The sequence below is a fragment of the Penicillium subrubescens genome, assembly GCF_028828155.1.
Source record: "Penicillium subrubescens strain IBT 31985 chromosome Unknown utg000011l_segment0_segment0, whole genome shotgun sequence".
Classification (NCBI taxonomy): Eukaryota; Fungi; Ascomycota; class Eurotiomycetes; order Eurotiales; family Aspergillaceae; genus Penicillium; species Penicillium subrubescens.
In genome coordinates, this window is record NW_026643161.1 from 2,118,714 (window position 1) to 2,139,183 (window position 20,470).

At 47.3% G+C, this 20,470-nt stretch overlaps 4 protein-coding genes across 4 annotated transcripts; 2 read left to right on the plus strand and 2 right to left on the minus strand.

Moving 5' to 3' along the window:
- Positions 1-3,391: 3,391 nt before the first annotated feature.
- N7473_013062 (uncharacterized protein) lies at positions 3,392-5,136 on the minus strand (the record flags this gene model as incomplete). The annotated part of the gene is made up of 3 exons (XM_057159001.1): positions 3,392-4,417; positions 4,485-4,829; positions 4,894-5,136. The coding sequence occupies 3 exons, from the start codon at positions 5,134-5,136 to the stop codon at positions 3,392-3,394; spliced, it is 1,614 nt and encodes a 537-aa protein (XP_057002955.1).
- A 7,830-nt stretch (positions 5,137-12,966) lies between these two features.
- Positions 12,967-14,398, minus strand: N7473_013063 (uncharacterized protein; the record flags this gene model as incomplete). Its single annotated transcript, XM_057159002.1, has 5 exons — positions 12,967-13,393; positions 13,444-13,584; positions 13,632-13,749; positions 13,803-14,172; positions 14,252-14,398. The coding sequence occupies 5 exons, from the start codon at positions 14,396-14,398 to the stop codon at positions 12,967-12,969; spliced, it is 1,203 nt and encodes a 400-aa protein (XP_057002956.1).
- A 791-nt stretch (positions 14,399-15,189) lies between these two features.
- N7473_013064 (Alpha/Beta hydrolase protein) lies at positions 15,190-16,909 on the plus strand (the record flags this gene model as incomplete). The annotated part of the gene is made up of 2 exons (XM_057159003.1): positions 15,190-15,582; positions 15,638-16,909. The coding sequence occupies 2 exons, from the start codon at positions 15,190-15,192 to the stop codon at positions 16,907-16,909; spliced, it is 1,665 nt and encodes a 554-aa protein (XP_057002957.1).
- Positions 16,910-19,314: 2,405 nt separating this feature from the next.
- On the plus strand, positions 19,315-20,137 carry N7473_013065 (uncharacterized protein; the record flags this gene model as incomplete). The annotated part of the gene is made up of 2 exons (XM_057159004.1): positions 19,315-20,013; positions 20,081-20,137. The coding sequence occupies 2 exons, from the start codon at positions 19,315-19,317 to the stop codon at positions 20,135-20,137; spliced, it is 756 nt and encodes a 251-aa protein (XP_057002958.1).
- Positions 20,138-20,470: the final 333 nt, after the last annotated feature.

Here is a 20,470-nt window from a genome sequence, read left to right on the forward strand (position 1 = left end):
ATAAGGCCGGAATCGGAGGGGCAGGGCAGAAGGAGGAAAGAGGAGAGATGAATTACTGCAGGGGAAGGTACTCGTACAGGTACTCGGTACAAAGGGAAGATGGAGGGACTAGGGTTTGGGAGTGGAGTGATGGGCATGGGAAGGAAGTAGCGGGTACTTTGGGAGGGAAGCAAGCTACTGCAGTTTACTCGAGGAGAACGCGAGCTCCTAGAATAGTATGGTCTTACTTATTTACTATTACTATTGACTAGTTACATCTGTACTCAGTTACTACTACTAATTACTACTAGGTATCTTTCAATGGATCGCCCTTGCCCCTCAAAGGAGATCGACAGCATCCCGAATTCCTCCACCTCTTTTGCCTCCATCAATCAGTGGGTAATACTGTAGGGTATGGTAGTACTCCGTACCGACTCTGTTGAGATATCCACATCTCTCCACTATGAATGGAGCATCCCGGCGGACATCGGGGCCGTGCTAGCGTGGTCAGTTATCCAGCATACATACTCTAGTACTGTAGTTTCTTGAGTATATGTGTGATTACCGAACCCAGCACAGACGGGACCAACTTTAAGAGAATTTAGCTTCGACCTGCGTTAGTTCCGATGGCCGAGCCAGTCACAGTTCGGCCCGTCGGCATGTGCTGACCATGTCGGGAGTTGATTCGGGTTGATTCGATGAAACCAGTTGATCCCTCGTGGAGAGGACGTGGAGTCGTTCCTGGCCGTAGATGCCCGCCCGTGGGGGTCCTTGTGGCTGCTGATTGGCTGAACCAGGCAGCAAGCTTCTGGGGCCGACGGGCGCCAATCAGATGGTCGATCGCCGGCACATTGGGGGTTCCCCGGATTTAATGGGACATTCTACTTACTACAGATTACAGTAATCACTCAATTAAATTGACCAGATCTTATTATCTACACCGTTTCCTCGATGATAGTAGTAGTAGTAGTAGTAGTCTATTAGAGTATTGAGTATGCGTGTGGCTGGATAATCATCTTCCGAGAATCTTCCTATCAGTGATTTCACTGAATTAAAATCGATGAGAGGTTCGACCCATTTTATTGACATCCTGCAGTCCCATTCTGCGTGGCAACATCGATGATCATTTCTACTCTGTGCATTCATCTCCCAACCAAAGATACGGAATAAAGAGGAATGATCCGAGATACCCTCGTGCATCTCTCGACATCAGTACATTCACTACATATGTATGTTCCTGCACTCCAGGGTAAACTCGTGGGATATCGCCGAATTTGGGCTCGCCTGGCCCGGCTATAAGCAATGACATTCCACTGCCTCTGATTGGTTGAGTTTGATCTCAGGCAATGCCTCCTGCACGCTTAGGGACTGGGTGAATCACTAGCAAACTAGGACAACAATGTTTGGTTGAGTTCAGCAGAATTGACTTACAATCCGACTTGGACACTCAGGCAACTACAGCACTGTCTGTACATCCGCTGCCTTTTCTTACCTACTGCTCTCTGCTCTACCTCATGATTTTCCGAGTAACTGTAATACTCATTGAACCCAATTGAGCCTAAGCAGCGGGCGGGCTCTTGCAATTTAGAAATACTACATCAGCCCCAGGAATTGTCTCAGCCAAGAGATATACAAGTCAAGAATCCAACGACGATCTTGAATTTGAAAATAGCGTTCTCGGCTAAGCACATGCTCTGTCTATTTACTCTGCGTCTGTATTTCAAGCTGTTCCTAGATCTAATCAGTGGTTCACAAGTTCTGCAGGACCTTGCAATTGTAACGCAGCACGCGAATTTCAAGTTCTTGATTCTGATTACGTGTGCGGGGGATTCTTTGACGGGGAAGCTCCTCCTGTGTGGGCTCAGGCACCGGGTTCCTGCACCCTAAGGTACTCACCCCTTGTCGATCAGAATGGCGAGGTCAAAAGAACCGCAACTGGTTTATCTATTTCTCTCCTTCAAGGATCAGGCTTTGGCTAAATTTAACATGTGTGGATTGATCTGTCTGCTCTCTTCTTCTGCTCTATCCTCTCGTCCGCGTGGCTGCTCAGCAAGAGCAATATGCGTTGCATTCTTCGTCTGAGAGGCAAAGAGGGGCTTTCTCAAACTCTTCGAAGCTGGCTGACAAGCCGTTGAACCATCGTCTGAAAGTGTGGCGGTCAAAAATCGTATGTGGAAGGACGGGTCGTCGTATGCCACATAATCTGAACCCCTTCCCTTTCCTCCTCTTTCATCCCGCCATTAATTTAATACGCATTGCTCCCAAGTTCACATAGGAGCCGCAATCCATTGTTCGGAATTGGTTACTAAGACTTCGGAAATGCTAACTTTTTTTTTGATAAATTTCGGACAAGAGGCCGTTAAAAACATATCCCAACAAATTTGGGCAAAATACCGCTAGACCAAAAATGCTCCATGGGCTACATTCTTAGTCTATACGGTTATTTATTGCTTTGACAAAACATTTCGAGTGTAGTAAACTCCAATAGCTTGTTGTTTAATCCGGCGGACAAGGAGCTCTAGTGCCAACCTCCGATCCTCAAGTATGTGGCTCTTCTTGTTTAGTTCAATGCTAGCCATTGCTATATCATTTTCTCGTGCAGAAAGTGCACTTTCCGTCATATTTGTGAACAATCTACAAGATCTGATCAGAGGTTGAGACCTAATCAGCATGAGCACATCTCGAGCATATTGAACATCACTTACAAGGTTTCGTTCTCAATCGTTTCATAGACCATGGGCACCCATATAGATAAACGCTCAATTAGTTGCCCTGCTTGCGACTCGAAGATAATATCGGGACTGTTCTCAACAGACCCGTGCATGAAGTAATTGTCGGAGCATGATTTCAAGTTTGTCAAAGTCCGAGTTAAGTCAAAACATGCGTCTCTGTGATTTCCGAGGGCAAGACAGAGAAATTCATGCACCTCATGACCATGCTTAAAAGATGAGAGTATTGGGGGTTCCAGTCTTAGTATGAAACTCTGTAGGATGTTTTTTACAGCAGACAATTGATCATATAATTCTGCCAAGAGCTCCTCATAGTTGAGTCGAGAAATTTTGAGAGATCCGAGAAGTAGTTGAACGCTGTACTGTGCGAATTTACAGACCTGAGCGGTAAGATCGTTGGCGTTGAACCACCTCCATTAATAATAGGCAGCAGTGGCATTATGCCTTGGTCAGAGCGAAGCTCTCGGGAACCCAGAATAATATTTTATCTGAACAGACTATTTCCATTGGCTTAACCACCCCGCACATACGATGACAACCCGAGGGATTCCTGGGAGCACACTGACGCACCCAGGAGCAATTGTTTGGACATATGCGAATAGCAGACCTTACGGTCCTGTTTGTATCCATCCACTCAGTATTGCGAAAATGGCAGGACACCAAAACCACAAAAGATCTGTTGCCTAGACCTCCATAGTGGGAGCAAGAGACTTCCATAGCATACAGTTCTGTGTTTGGCTGTCCTCGATGTCTACCATTGCAGTGGCATTGGTCTGCAACCGAATCTGACGACCAAAGCCATCGCCCCAGGGTTCCCATGTCGGTGCATCGTCTGCTTTGTAGGTGTTCGGGTTCAGGTCCCGTACAAAGCTCACCCAATAGCCCATGGTAACGGGAACAATAGCTGCGTTGGTATTGTATAAGGACCAGACAGTCCATCCTGTTTGTCCTGGTCCAAAAACGGCCTGTACCTCAAAGGTATGGAAGACTCCAACTCCAGCGGCGGTATTTCCAGCATCGATTACGTTAAACCAGTAGCCCCATGCCCGCTTCGGGTCCAAGAACCGCGCCACCGAGCTAACAAGCATACTTGATGGGCAGGTAAAGGTAGCATCACCATACGCGGCCGAAGCACTGGGGAAGTATGGGTTATGCATGGGCAGGGTGTCCATTTTCGGGTAAAACTGATTGATGGTGTCTAGTTGAGAGCTTGTGAGATGTGGGTAATTGCTGCGGAGGAAGGCTGAGACTTCGTCAGCGGTTGAGGCGTTATTCGCAAACCATGAGCCCTCATTTGTGGTATGACCGGCGATTAGTGGCACATCAGCGAAGCGGCCCTGTTCGAAGAGGTTATAGAGCTGATCGGGGACGAAGCCGCCGTCAATGACAGGGAGCCAGTAGAAAAGTGGATTTGGGTCCGTGGGTTGCGTCCCAGGAAACGTAGTTCCGTAGCTTTGTGCCTGGAGAGCGGAAGCGGTCAAGTTTCGGAGACAGCTTAGGGACGAACAGTTCGTCATGTTCAGGAGCCTAGTGTATTGCCATTCCATCTCTTCCACAGTTCGTAGAGTAGGCCAGAATGGACTTTCAAGTACCGCTCCAATAAAGTGCCGATGATGGTCTTTGCCTCCATACGCTGTGAGATGATGAGATACGGATCCTCCACCTGCTGATGAACCACTGATAACAACATGTTCCGGGTCACCACCAAACTATGAGTACGGAGAATGGTTAGTTGCCTGTAAACTGCATGCTCGGAAGGTCGTTCGGAATACATACCTTGCTAATATGTTGCTTCACCCAGCTAAGTAGGAACCGTTGGTCCAAGAGACCAACGTTCAACTCACCATCCTTCCTGACCTCGTCACTGGCAAGGAATCCGAGCGCGCCGACGCGGTAGTTGAAGTTGACCTGGACAATATTGCCACCCGAATAGCTAACGACCTCTGTGCCGTTGTAGTTGGGGTTTCCCATAGCTGCATATCCACCGCCCTGGATATACACCCACACTGGGAGCTTGGATTGCGCCGTCGCATTGGAGGGCTTGTACACGTTGACAAATAGACAATCTTCATCCATGCCTGCACCTACTTGCTGGCCTGTGCCGACACACAGTGCGCCAAACTAGAGGTGACAAACATAGTATTAGTCTCAGTTTTCATGATATAGGTTTTGAATTGAAACCCACTTGGGACGCGTCTTGCACTCCAGTTACTGAATCGGGCTTCTGTGGGGCTCTAAACCTGAGATCTCCAACTGGAGCCTTGGCATATCGCATGCCCAAGAACTCATCAACTCCAGCTGGGAGTCGAGTTCCACGATATGATGCATACCCGAGGTTAACTGTTGGCTTCGTATCTCTTTTCACAGCCACACCGCTGGCTGCCATTGCCAGACAGAGAAGCTGCGTGACGGACTTTAGAAACGGCATTGCGGCTTCTTAAAGGAGCGAAGTAACAGTCGAGGTATCAGTCAATTGCTGTCAAGGTAGTCATCGCCGAGGTCCCCATCTACCCTGGGTATTTATATCGGCGGGACCACCATTGAAGGCTTTAGGTCAACACGACCGAATCTTCCCCGCGCTATGATATGTTTAGACAGTGGTCTCCATTCCCCCGGCTAAAATAAAGAGTTTGTACTATTTTCAATTTATAGTTAAGTAATGAAATAGGAAAAGCTAATACCGGTAGTCCGTGCGTACCGGATATGACTCTGTTTCACTGTTTCACTCACTGTTGCTTTTGGCATAGAGAAAGCTCTGAGCTTATTGACGAAAGTTTAAATCTTCAGGAGCGACAAGCCCGAGCCTCGTGACTCTTGTGAGCTTGAGATTTCCATATGCCCGATCCATTTCTCCGGATACTCCCCGCAATTTGTATCCCGGTGTCCAATTCCTCATCTCGCGATTACGGTACCTATTAGGCAAGTCACATCAATCTGGCTAAATTGCCCCGGCGGGAGAGGGGGGGGGAAGGGGGGAAAGGGGACCCCGCCGGTACTCGTATTTTTTACCATACCCTTTCCTGTGAGGCTGTTGTTGTATTATATGCCGATGGGTATTTCTTGGCCCTAGGAGATTAAACTTAGGGTAGGAATGTTACATCTATGGTGCACAGAAGGGAACGGCGGACCGGCTGCTGATCGGCTTTGAATCGTTTAAATGCCGTAAAGGAATGTATAGCTGTGATGATGATTGCCCAATAATCCATTCTCAACGGATATTAGGAAGATTTGTTGGCTTTATTCAGTAATAGAGACGAAGATCTGCACAGTGAAGTTATCGAATGTACGTAGTCCATTGGCCACAGGCTGTGTGGAAGTGTAGACGTAAAGACGACACAGAAAAACGTCTGTCTATAAATACCGTCGTTCCTACCATCACAGTCAAGGCTACCAGTCACGATGCAGTACAAATTCCCTTTTGCCCTGTGCTCCTTTATTTTCTTGTGCCTCGGTACCCCGGTTTATTCTCAATCCAGCACGTACTACTGGAAGCACTTTTCGACCTCAGGCACCATCTCTCCATGGTATTAGAATGATAATTCTGGGGGAGTGACCGCCCCCGAAGGCACTGGCTTTGTTGTTATGGTCACTGGAGAAGACTGGGGACCATGGTCCCCAGTTCACACTTTGCCGAAGCAACTGAAAGATGTCAGTCAGACTCACAACACCTGGATCTCACAGAAAGCCCACCCAGAACCAGGTTATGGATATGATGCCTGGTAAGATCGTACCCCGTGGCAATCGATTGAATCCTGCGACTAATAATTTGTGTTAGCTACGATATCTTTATCGATCCGATTTATGCACCTACCGATCGTAATTCTATCAATCTATCAATGAGATCATGATTTGGTTCGGCTATCAGGCTCCAAACAAGCCTCTATCTGACCATTATGATGCAAATGGCAATTCCATTCCGTGGCACACTAATGTGAGTCTAGGAGACAAAGCATGGGATGTATATTTACACACGTGAGTCTCAACCAGGGACCCATCCTTTCATTAACTCCCCTCAAGCTGAGCCTAAGTTAATAAAATGCTCTGGATGTAGGTGGCCCAGCGGTGGCCATACCATGACCTACCTCGACCGGCAGAACTCGGGCTGGTTTTCCGGGAGTCTCTGGCCTTTCTTTAACCACGGAATTAGCAACGGCTGGTACACCAGTGAACAGTATTTAAATACCATTATGGGTGGCTGGAAATTCGGAAGAGGCAATTATACGGCAGTATCCTGGGGCGCGGTAGGCTTTTGAATCTTTGCCATTGTGAGAAAATTCGGAGAGTCTCAGCGATGAAGTGTCTCATCGTTCGATGAACGAAGACGAACGAGCAACACCCAAAGGGGAAATCAAACTTTGTGTCTTCTAACTAAACTATCTGATCTATTCCCACAATACCGTACCACGTATGACGGCAAATTCTGTCCGATTCGAGAGTAGACCTCAACCTGTAGCGAGTACAAACTATTATAGAGTGCTCGGAAGAGTTGGCTATGATGCGGGGCATAATGAGAGAGCCTGATTGGATGATAGGCAGCGTACCTGGTCTACTACGTAGACTGGATCGAAGCGGAGCCACAGAGAGGGGGCGGCGTGGATCGAAACGGCGGCATTTACTTTACGTGGTTGGCTGGACGCATTGAATGCCGGGGCATAGGGGATTTGGCCGTACTCTATTGGCTGAGCATATTGAATGCCGACGCAACGGGATTCGGCTGTGTTCTATTGGCTGCACATATCGAATCCCGTGCTATGGGCGGCCAATCACCGCCAAACGCAAGCTTGTTTAGGGTTGAGAATCTCTTGACTTCTGGAGTAGTTCAGAAGACGGTAGCCCATGCTGTATTCTCACATCCCGCACCATCCTGAACCCGGGGTAATTGCCGTCGTTAACTTGTTCTGGTCTCTTCTAAGCTCGCTTGGTTTAGTCGAACACAGATCTGATTGATTTTCCGCAGGACCGAAGCTAGTAGTTAGTACACGGAAGGAAGGAAACCGAAATTGATTCCTGGAATGCTGTGTAAATTCTTATGAACGTTTAGGTTACAGTAAAATAACAGGGAATATCTTCCATGCTATCCTTATTCTTAAACATCCAAACCCTCTTTCATTTCATTGTGGTCATATGCTCCTGCGCATATTGTGAAAGGGATAGGCCGAACCTACGCATCTGCAGTTGAAGATTGAATTCCACAGACGATGCTAGAAATACACTGCCAGTACCACTAGTACGGCAGACCGCAGTGATTTCCATAATACGTTTTTTATCGTAAGCCGTATAAGTTACGGTATACGACATGTGGAGGACTGGATATATAAGGACGCCCTTTTACCATCGTGTGTTTAGTTCTTCATAGCTCTTTGACATTAATAACTTGAATACAACAGTGAGAGTCAGCAAGGCATTCTAACTCGTACGGGCACCAGGCTGTACGAGGGATCTCTTCTATCTTAGTTACGTTTAAGACTTCCAAGACATCGATCAACCTATTGTTACTTTGTTCACTCAAGTTACCTATCACGGACGACTCAAGGAACCTGTGCGAGGTTTAACCAAGCCTAATGTATCTCGACGCACCGCTGTTATAACTAAGGTGGATCCAGGTCCGTGACACTTGCACTACATTATGTATGACAGCTTATGCGAGATAATTCATTCCTAGAGAGACACACAGAATACAATACAATACGCGTCCCACTCCGACTTTCATCACGTTCCTCCGTAAGATATACTTCGTATGTTATCCCACTTCTATGTTTTTCAGTATGTCTTTGATCACGTGATTTCCCTAGTCCAATCATTTCGTCTTTCGAATGGGTTGTTGTTTTGTTGTCCTCCAATCATTCTTCCCGATCTGTTTCTTATATCGCGTAGCGCATGCAGGTCTTTTACTATGTACTCTGTAGTTCGTAACAACAAGACTGTTGGCGCTAATATAGTAAAGGGGATTCTTGGCAGATCCTTATAACGAGGAGCGATAGATATCCAATGAGAGCACGCGAGTGGATTTATGCGCTGCAATCGCCGTCTCCAAGATAGCTGCAAAGCAATCCTGTAAGGATCTGATCCTTTTCGGGATTCAAATATCCCAGATGAGTCGTCTTAAAGTGGGGACCTAGTTCACTACCTACCCTCGTATTCATCTTACTCGAAAGGCATCGGAAACATCTTACGGAGGTGGGAGTCAAAAGTAAAGGGAATGCTAAGATTGGCTAAAATGGCACTAGAAATGTATGTCATAATTATTTACAGATTAAAAGCTCTCTTATTCTCTTATAGCTCTAGCATTTAACTATTTTCTGTTTAGTTATAGGAAAAGAAACCATCAAAATATTCGTAATGGGACTGGCGTATGGGCTGATATTTGGCGTATTCCCATCACTTTTGACTCCCACCTCCGTACAAGACTGCGGGTTAAACCCAGCCATTTCTCTCCAAAAATGCTCCTAGTGGTTGGTGCTGTAAGCTTAAATTGCAAGGGGTTAGAGAATACGGAATCCCCGCCATGTCGAGGAGCTCATACCCCCTAGGGAGCTTTTTAATACCTATCAAGGTCATCATTATAAGCTTCCTTAGGAAACGTCGATCATATATACAACGCGAGATTTACACCACCGGGTTCACTAGCTCTAGTTCGTTACACTTTCACGAGAGGAGATATTCCTCCCGTTCAAAGTTTCGTCTTCCCAGCAAATAATGTAGCACCTTCTAAGACTCATAACTTGAAACTTTTCCTTTATTAAACCATACAAAGCGCCCTTTGTCCCCAATATTTGCCGGCTATACCCGCTCTGAGCCGTTCGCGGAATGCCTTGCCCGGTAGGAGAAAATAGCCTATTAGAGTATTATTTCTAACATGTTGGTTCTAATTGTTTTCACCTTTTTCTAAAACAGATTGGATATCCACCCCTCGGACAAAATAATATACAGTGGGAAAAGAAATTGAACAATTTTTTCTCTACTACGCAGTATTTGTCTATTGAGCCTGGAGGGATTTTTCCTGTGATCACCAATTTGAGAGTCATGAAGGTAGCTCTCAGGATTGTGATAAGTGTGGAGAAGGACCGGATGAACCGCTGAGAAAATACTATTTTCTTGAAGAGTCTCGCAATCGCTAACTGAGTGAATTTCTGGCCTCCGTGATTGGCGGGGGACATTTGGATGGAGTAGATGGAGATTCGAAGGCTCGCCGTCGTGAGAAGATTCGGCGCAGCTAGTGCTATAATTTGCGGGTCAGATTATTGCTCTGATTTGATTTACTATGACTAGTTCTTTGATATCTTAGCTACGAGTGGCTATCATGGTCTTTTCTCAAAATCAGTAATTGTGCGATCAGATATTAGCATGTTGATTACGCTTGACCCCGGTTTGTAAGACACAGTTAGAGAGAGAATCGAGAATCATCGAAGATTTATGGGAGGGAAGAGCTGGTAACTGTAAGCAGGAGACCGTTCCATGCACCCTTTGCGCATGGTTCAATTGTCCCGATTTTGACATCAGCTTTTCCCCGTGGGCATTCACAAAGAGTCGTCCTTGTGGAAGTATTGAGTTGGCCTGAAAGTTACCACGGAGACGGCGCTAATGCTATCTGATGGAAAGTCCTCTAATCCCTCCAGAATTCATACTACCCAGCCCCGAAGCTAGCAGTGGATCGAGATCTTGAGGTAGTTTGACGCGCATACAGTACTCGGGGATGTTCTATAAGGATCAAGCGATTTGATGATAATGAAACTAAGTGGACCCCCGGTCATTCTAACTGGGAGAGCTTCCAACTCTGGTATCTACGTCCTTGATGATCTGGAACATCAAATACTGGATCTAAGTATCCTATAGGACCCATTGTATTTCCATCACTCAGCAATCTACGCATCATCGCCACGTTGATGATCCTGTTCTGATGTCATACACCACCCACAACTTGCTCTGTCTTGATTCATATAAATTATTTACCCCAGCAATACTAGTATTAGTTGTAGTATACATTGGCATGATTAGCCGCAGGCTGAATCTGACTCCTTTTTCCGAATGCTTCCCTCAGGGCCATCCGGGGCCTGGCTGAGTATACCGAAACGCACATGACTTCACTAGCGTGGTGCTGCCCGGAGGATGGTTGGCTCTCGGTTGCCCCTCAACCCGTTGCGGCCCTCAGGTACTTGAGGTCAGTAACACTTAGTTAACTGGGTATTACGTTAACTAACAAAAACCTGTAGTGTCCCTAACAATTCCCATTTGTCTGGCATGGCTGACATAATCAAATCGATCGGAAGATGCTTAACTAACTAAAGCGCATCCAGATTTTAATCTTGCTTGCCATGTCTACCCAGCAACAAGATTACAAAAATGGCCTTGTTATTCCCCATTATCTGCATCCAACATATTCCATCTAGAGTAATAGAAGCCCTTCTTCTGGCATCCTATATTCTTATCTCATTTATATCATAGATACTTTCCCATATTATCTTCACGGCCTACCGGAGAAGTTTCTCCCAACCAGAGAGCCTCACTATCCTCGATGACTCAAACACTGAAGAATATGCAAGCCCCGCCGCTCACTTCTCTGACTCCGAGACATCTGTATTTCACGGACAACATATTGGCCATGTTATTGGTACTCTTCGAGAAGGCGTTACCGGAAATGTAGTAGCAGCAAACTTGTTCTATATTGCGGACGACCAGACGATCAGAGATTACACCTTGCTCATAGTTCAAGTTCAACTTCAAGAGAATGATACATGGGTGTTTCATGTGCGACTCGCACCTGAATCTGTGAATGGAATACCGATATCGATATATGAATCCAATATATCAATCCAAGATGTTCGGAAAGACGTCGATGAGGTTGGCGTGTTTCGGGGCGGGAGTGGTACCCCATACTCATATGTTGGGGCGCGGAGTCACTATTTGGATTATCCGGAGACGTCAGGGCATCGCAATTAGATGCAATCCCAATATAGTAATGAGCAGACCCCGTATAAGTCCGCTGAGATTAGCAAGAAAATGATCAGGAGTTGAAGAGGGCCAAGATGACACCGCGCAGGACCAACTAGCCAGCACTCTGGACCAACCGGCTCCTGTACATAACGTGTCGAATGTGTCGACACAACAAAGGCGGAACCGGAGGCGGTCAGCAGCGGTGAGCAGAATCCTTTGGCCCTTTGATGATTTCCGCAGAAATCGAGAGCGGTTACGAGACATCCGTTTACTCCTAGTATAACTGAATCAATTCTGCTACAGCCCTTCACACGCAGCGAATGAGAGGGAACGCCAGAACACTCGATCAAAGCGTAGGTAGCATGTGAAGGGGACCTCTCGGTTGAAGAGGGTCTACAACTCGATCAGTAGCAAAATCAGCTGGCCGAACCTGACTGGCTAGCGCAGGGCGATTTGCCAGTCAGCGTGATCAACCGGCTAAAAAGGCTCCGCCAAGGTGTAGTGGATGTGGGGAAATTGTCCACAGCATAAATTCATGTAAGAATCGCTCTGTTTTAAATTAATTGAGGCTTTTGGCTGAGATATCCTGATTCAAAACTTTGTACTCCGTACGGAGTAATGGGTTTGAGTGAGTGGATTAAAAGGGTTAAACCCACCGTCAGGAGCCGGCAAAATTTCGGGAAAACCCTGCCGGGAGATCCTCGGAGAAACAAGGTGCCAAGTCACCCCGAACCAGGATGCTGTGCATATACACACAATCGCCGTCAGGAGGCACTAGAAATGTGTCAAAGGTGCCAAAGCTAATAGCCAGTCAGTTATTGACACATATTCGATCCATATTTGATGAAAATCTATGAATTCAGGGGGTTTCGAACCTTGGCAGGGCGGGTGCGTGGGTGGTGAGAACACTGGGAAGGGAATGTTGGAAGAAGGAAAGTTTCCGGTGGGGCTTTTGGCAAGGTAATTCTCTCTGGTTCCGGCTTAGCGCTACACTAAACTCAATTAGGAAGGCACAACTCCCAATAATCGATGGTGGGTAGGTCAACAGTACTTCGTACATTAGAACTTCCGGCAATTATCACCCATGCAGGAACTGCTTGCTGCGATATCTGTGTACAAGAGATACGGCTCGCTTCATTATCTCTCTCTAAACTAAGAAATTTAGTACCTATTAAATTTGCTCGAAATAACCAAACTATATATCCTCGAAGGCCTCAGATTTTAATAGGTAGCTCTCGGGGTTGATAAGTATTATATAACCTCAAAAGTGCGAGGCTGTGTATTAAGAACTTTTGGAATCTGACTGTATGTACCGCTGTCGACTGGTTTATGAATATACCCCGTTTCTTCCCTGTAATGGGCCTGCTTGTGGGTCCTGCTCCCTCCCATTATCTCCTCCAGAGTCTCCTCCGAGAGGTTTGAGCTCTATTGAGTTCTCTTCACCGAAGCTGCGTCGTTCATGGCGCACTGTGAATTCTTCCGTTTTCAAGACGCCGCCCTGGTTCGGAGACGACCTCGTGCCACTGCTTAGAGTGCTTTCCAGACCCTTCAGGGCTTCTTGAGATTCCTGCCATCCCGTAGTCGACATAATGACCACGGAGTTCCGACCATATTTCGAATTGGGGCCGTAACGCTTCGACTTCCTGTCTGTGCCTTGAGTGTAGTTTCCAGTTCGGGGGTCACGCGTATTTGTGCCTGTTCTATTTTGAGAATAGCTCTTATGGCTTGATCTGAGCTCTCGATATAATGTCCTCCTTCTTCGTATTAGTGATATGGCTGTAGTACAATGAGGGGAAAGACTTACAGAATAGGAATTGAGATTGCCATGATTGAGGCTGCGGGCTCCGTCAGGGTCCAGATAGTTAGATCAACACGGTCGTATGTAATGTCAGTGCTGGTCATGTTGACCACGAGCACCGACTTCACAATACCCGTCACTCCAGCACTGGGGAAGTGTTAGCTGAGGCTTTGTGCGGTTCAGGGGGTTCGTACATTGCACCCAAGCTCATTGCCACTGCGACTCCAAGCCTCTCGCGGCGCAGCATCGACATGCCCATAATGATCTGCCAAGGCAGGAATGCAAGCACGAAATCTAGAATCGCAGAGTAATCTGCGAGGAACTGTTAGTCTATCGAATGACTGAATTCGCCTTCTCAATCTTACAGGCAGCAAACAGTTGAAATTTGACTAGTTTGCTCGGATCCCAGCATGTTCCAGGCACGGCCTTATCCCACACCCTCTTCAACGGCGTGCATTTGGCGAAGCCGAAAATCCAGACTAAGTTCATCGAGATATTTATCGACACGATGATGAAAATGAGGAAGTATTTCATCCACGCATTCGTGGCGATTCGGTACAGCGTGATTGCAAACGAGGTCTTGCTCGTTGTCGTTGCGATGATGCCGAACGTCGCAACAAGGATTGTGTAGAGGCTGATTGCCTTACGGTTCCCTTCGCTAATTGTCCAGATGTGACGGCCGAACCCAAGGGAAACGAGATAAGTATTGATTGACACCGCGATCGCCAGTGATACCTAAAAAGCAGGACGCATGAATTTGCAGAATACCTGGGGCAACGAGATATGGCAGAGATGCAATGCAGACCTAACATACCCATGAGATGATCAACAAGTGGTCGTCCCACCACAGACCGCGTCCTCGCCATATCTTACAGTATACACGCATGGCCAGAAAGATGGCAGCCGCAGCTGTCAGTGACCAACAAGAGGCGACAAGCCGTGGGCCTCTGTCGTCGGCCATTGTGAACTCCCTGCAAGCGCAAAGTAGAAGTGAGATCGGGGGGAGCGATTATCCAAAAAGTCGGGGATGGAGAGCAGTGCAGCACGAACCACTGGGTTTGAGGGGAATCCCACCCACATCCCCGACTTCATTGACCCCCTCTTGGCATTTCCGGAGTAGTCATCCTTTCAATGAAGGGTTCTGACCAGGAAGCCACCGGAACCAAAAATTTCCAGCGCTGACTTTTAAGTTATTCCTAATCAGATTTAGCGCCTAACTCTATACGAACCGTGGACCCACGTGGTTTTATCATCCTGGTCAGCAATCTGACTCCTTCCATACCATCCGCCCGGCGCCTGCCCCTATCACTAGTCACCACAAGGAGGTCTTCACTGCCCCTTTCTAACGCTCACTCAGCCCGGCGTTAGCTCGGCGTTCTCCCGTGCCAGCTCCTTGGATAGATCTAATGGTGAATATTTTAAGAGGCACTATGCACTTTTTTTCTGGTGGTTGCGTGATTGATTTTAATTTTCACCAGAAATGGTCTCGTATATACAAGATATACTCCGTACCGTGCTTAATTTTCAAATTACGCTAGCCCGCTTTCGTCACCTCGTCTTCAAGTGGACATGGATAACATGAGACAATTTCTCAAAACCAACGTCTTGATTGGGCCCAGTAGAATAAGAAGAAATGTTACAGTCAATTTGGCCGAGGGGGAGCAACGTGCTCGTTCCTCTTTCCAAACCTTCCTTCTAAAGTTTCCTTCTCTCGAAGTGACAGACTTGCCCCGGAACGCTGAAAAACTCGAGATGCGTTCATTCCCACGAAATCTCCTCCTGGTTGTCCTGTCGGGTTTGACGCTGGTCGAGTCCTTGAATTGTGACCCTCCCGCCGTCAACCTTGACAATGGAACCTACCTAGGCTTGTATAACCAGGAGTATGACCAAGACTTCTTTCTCGGTATTCCTTATGCGCAGCCTCCAGTTGGTCCTCTGCGCTTCGCGGCACCTCAGCCGCTGAGAGAGTCATTCGGTGACCCTCGAAACGCTACTGAGTATGGCTGGATGTGTATCGGATACGGCTCGGATACTGCGAACCTGGGTAACCCTGTTGATGAGGACTGCTTGACTCTTAACGTCGTCCGTCCAGCAGGTGTGAAACCCGGAGATGATCTCCCAGTTGGTGTCTGGGTACATGGCGGTGTGAGTTCTCAGCTCCTGAAAAGTTGATTTTCCGTCAGTGCTGACTTTGAAACAGAGCTACGTTAATGGGGGCTCACGCGACCCGCGGTATAACCTGAGCTATATCGTCGAGCAGTCCGTGGCTGAGAAGAAGCCGATCGTCGGAGTGTCCATCAACTACCGTCTCTCGTACTGGGGCTTCCTGTTTAGCATGGAAATGGAAGCCGCTGGTGCCGGTAACATTGCCTTCAGGGATCAGCGTATGGCCCTGCAATGGCTTCATGACAACATCGCCGCCTTCGGTGGTAGCCCCGAAAAGCTCACGATCTGGGGAGAGTCCGCTGGTGCTCGATCATTGGGAATGCAGCTCGTCGCATATGATGGAAAGCACAACGGTCTGTTCCGCAGTGCCATCCTCGAGAGTGGCAGCCCTGTCGCCAAGTTCACCAATGCTACGGGTTGGCAACCATACTTTGACGCTCTCGTTGAGAAGACGGGATGCGCTAATGCTACTAATCAGTTGGACTGTCTCAGGGAGCTTCCCTGGCAGACTCTCAGTGCTATCTTTAACGGCACGAGCCCTTTGAACGTCCCAGCGCCCACGCTAAGCGCTGTCGTCGACGGCGACTTCATAACCGCCCAAGGATCTGTTCTATTGAAGCAGGGCAAGTTTGCCAAAGTCGCGCTCTTGACTGGCAACAACTTCGATGAGGGTACCGCATACGCGAAGCAGGGCATCAGCACCGACGCCGAGTTCGAGGCGTGGCTCACTCTCCAGGGCCTTGACAGCGACGAGATTGACTCTATTTTGGAGCTGTACCCCAGTGATCCTCTCCTGGGCATTCCCGCCTCTTTCATTGGCACGCCTCCCGCGGTGCCCTATGGCCTTCAGTTTAAGCGAGTGGCGGCCTTCGCTGGGGATTACCAACAGCACTCTGGCCGAAGACTTCTCGTCGAGTCCTATGCTTCTGCTGGACTGTCTGTGTACTCCTACCTATGGAATGTCATTGTTAACGGCCTTCCCGCACCCATATACGGAGCCACGCATTTCCAGGAGGTTGCATTCGTTTTTAACAACATTGAGGGCGTTGGATATGCGGCCAACCCGTTTACGAACAAGCCTCTGTCATACATCAAGTTGGCGGATCTGATGAGCAAGATGTGGGTTCACTTCATGCACAACACCAACCCCAACCTGAGAAATGCTTCTATCGCATGGCCAAAATATACACCTGGACGGCCCAATAATCTCGTATTCGACACTGATTACGATAAGCTTGGCTACGTTGCGGAGGACAATTACAGGAAGGAGGCGATCTCGTACCTCCAGAACCATGTCTTCGTGTAATCCTAAATTCTTCTTATGAGAAGAATCATGATCTTTTACCTGTTCAAAAACTGAAAGGTCCCCTTTACATACTTTTGGCTCTTTTCTGTTAACTGACCTATGCCTTATAAGATCTCAATTTTATAATGCTTTTCCCGCACAGTAAAGGGTGATGGTGATGACGATGAATTCATACACTCATAGGTCAAAAATCTGTTGACACCCCCGATTACATAATTCAATCATCTCCCCAGGTAATTGCTACAGACACCACACCATTTCACTAACTTATGACCTGGGGGTGTATTAATACTCGAATGTCTTTCTTGGATTAGAGTTCTGGATTGGAGATCCCATACATACTACAATGTGGTGCTTGCCTCTGTAGCTAGCTCGTCATCTATCGAGAAGTGAACACCTATTTTTATGAACAAGGATGGTTGATTGAAGGAAGAAACACTTCATAGATTTCTCCTGTAGCCGGCTTGTCACCCCGTGTTGCCAATGATACCCGAAACTTATACAAGTGATGACTCGATCCCTTTGACCTCGAGGGTTTGCAGGGGTTTGTCGTCTTCTTTGGCCCTGCATGAAGCAGGCCGGTGATTTCCTGCCAGGTCTAGGCCTGTTCCTTTCCTTTGTGCTTCAGGGCCTTATAGACCCTGTTCTGTTCCCTTCTGCTTCTCCTTCTTCTTTTCCGAGTCGTCTTCGTCTTCCTGTTCCTAGATAGACCAATTTGACTCAGTCTCCCTTCTCTCTTCGCTTCCTGTGCCAGCAGTGCCGTGGGCACTGTCAACAAGGTACACTTTCAACCAGCACGAGAGTCAACAACGGAGGCTTTGGCATATAGTGGTAACACCCGCTTGCTTAACTATCACTTTTGAATGGAACCCGACCTAGGTGTTGTCTTCCTGACCTCCATGTTATGACCTGAATGCTATTTTGGATGCTGGCAGGGCATGGTAAAGAGTCCCCCTACAGCTTAAGCGGCAGGAATGACCAGAGAAAATTCGGCACCCGATTCACCTGCCTCTGGATCTTTGTTTCCCCAAACAATTAATCAAATTAACTACAGATTATATCGACAGAATCTAGAATACGAATAGTCGCTAGTGTAGTCTATTCATTATAGAAGATACACTTACTTCGCCCATATTGAAATATATTTCTTGAAGTTCAGACCCCATAGTTCTTCCGACCATCCAAACACCACCATAATAAGTAATATTATTCAATTTTAGAAGTAACTAACTAATATCAGACTGCTCCAATTTGAATCATGTAAATATTGACCCTAATTGCATCTAGTTTAGACAAGGAAGACTTGTTAATGAGAGTTAGAACCAGAACGGCGAAAATTACAGTATTTTATTTTGATGATTCAGCAGTTCTATAAACGCCAAGGTCTCGATTTTATGCAAAAATGGGCTTCTATGGGCCCCCAATGGACGCCCACCGTGGATTGGGTTATCGGCCCTGATAAGCCTATTCACAGATCTGGCTCTATACAGCACTAAAACCCGGTATATGCGGTGACTACAAGAGGCATAAGCGCACGGTTATAACTATTTTTGAAAACTACTACGGTATGGGCTTGCAAAGTGTTCCACTAGTAACATACCACCCTTTTTTTAAGATTTTGAAAGGAGAACAATATGGTTTCAGAATATGGTGTATGTGAGCTTTCTAATAGCATTACTTCCCTATTGTTTTGTGGTATTTTAGCTGCTAGCCGTACTTTGCCTAATAGGCTCTACGCAAAATAGTGATTGAGCCGAGTCTTACTCCCCTCTCCTGCGAGAGGTATAAAGAATAACCTAGGAAGGAGTGTTGACGTAATGCGGGGATTTTTATGGGGTATCATCTGATCTAGGGCGGGTTCCAGCTTAGCGGGTGCCCGATGCAGGGCTCGGGCGACGGCCGCTGGGGGCGGGAGCACGCACGGGGAACGAATCGGGGGCGGGGAAGACAAAACGGACCTCAATTCTAGCTCTGCAAAGAGGATAGGTAGGACGTTTTTACGTGAGGAATTTGCGGGACTAGACTGTGGACGCTGGGGTTTGGCTATCGTTGGACTTGGCTAGGATCTAAACCTAACTAATTTACTTCTCCTGTAACCGACAATATCGTGGAACAGGCTTTGAGGACCAGCTTTTCCCCGAGCGTGGTTAAGTGGCCCAAAGTTAAAACGACGAGAAATCTTCAGGTTAACTTGGAACCTTGCCACTATAGGGAGTTATGGTACACCCTACTGAAATAAAGGAAAGCTGACCACAATCACTCACAGGTCAATTTAGACTCTGCCGTCGACCTTTTCCTTTATCGCATCCTGCCTCCCACTTATCTCACATACTTTGCCACCGGTATGAATATATCCCAGAGACACTATATCCGTAACAGCAAGGTCACGCTTGCTAGCGTGGAACATGAATAGTTCCCTGCAGAACCCGATATCGCCGTGGGGCGCGGGGAGCGGCAAGGTGCATCACAGCGCTCTCGATATCAGCATCATCATTTTCATGACCATTGCCCTATACAACGCCATCGAACTAGCGGTCCTTATCCTACTATGCTTTCGCCGCTACCGCAGCCTATACTTCTGGTCTCTGTTGACATCGGCCGTCTTTGGTGTGCCCCCATACACTATAGGGGTGGTTCTGCAATTCTTTAACTTGGAGCCGTTATGGCTGAGTGTGGTCATGCAGAATATCGCATGGATCTTGATGGTGCCGAACCAGTCTGTGGTGCTTTACTCGCGGCTGCACCTGGTGTCGCAAAGCACGGCAATCTTAGGTTTCGTGCGGGTGTTGATCATTCTGAGCCTTCTTGTGATCGTTTTGCCGACCATCGTGTTAAATGCGGGTTGGACCTTTATACCATCGTCTCCCGCGTGGGTGAATGGATACGCCACTATGGAACGCATCGAAGTGACTTGGTTTATGACACAAGAGAGTTATATTTCGGGAGTGTATATCTGGGAAGCTATCCGGCTGATTCGGATTATTCCTAGCGACGATAAGCGGCGACACCGAATCCTATATGAATTGCTAGCCATCAACATAATGGCTATTGCCATGGACCTGGTGGTGGTAATCCTCCAGTACCTCAACTATTATTTTTTGCAGGTAATTTTTAAAGGGATGGTATATAGTGTCAAGTTGAAGCTAGAGTTTGCGGTGCTGAGCATGCTAGTCTCTGTCGTACATTCGCGAGGCTCAGGAAGGACGTTCTTGGGGAATAATCATATGATGTCGAATATCCCCAACACAGGGTCTACTGAGGGAGAAACTATTGGATAAGAAATATTTACCTGTATATAATCGGACGACAAAATAAAATACTATTTGACAGTGCTCACGGCACTGCTGGCACAGGAAGCGAAGAGGGAAGGGAGACTGAGTCAATTGGTCTATCTAGAGCAGGAAGACGAAGACGACTAGGAAAAAGGAAGAAGAAGCAGAGGGGAACAGAACAGGGTCTATAAGGCCCTGAAGCACAAAGGAAAGGAACAAGGCCTGGTCCTGACAGGAAAACCCCGGCCTGCTTCATGCAGGGCCAAAGAAGACGACAAACCCTGCAAAC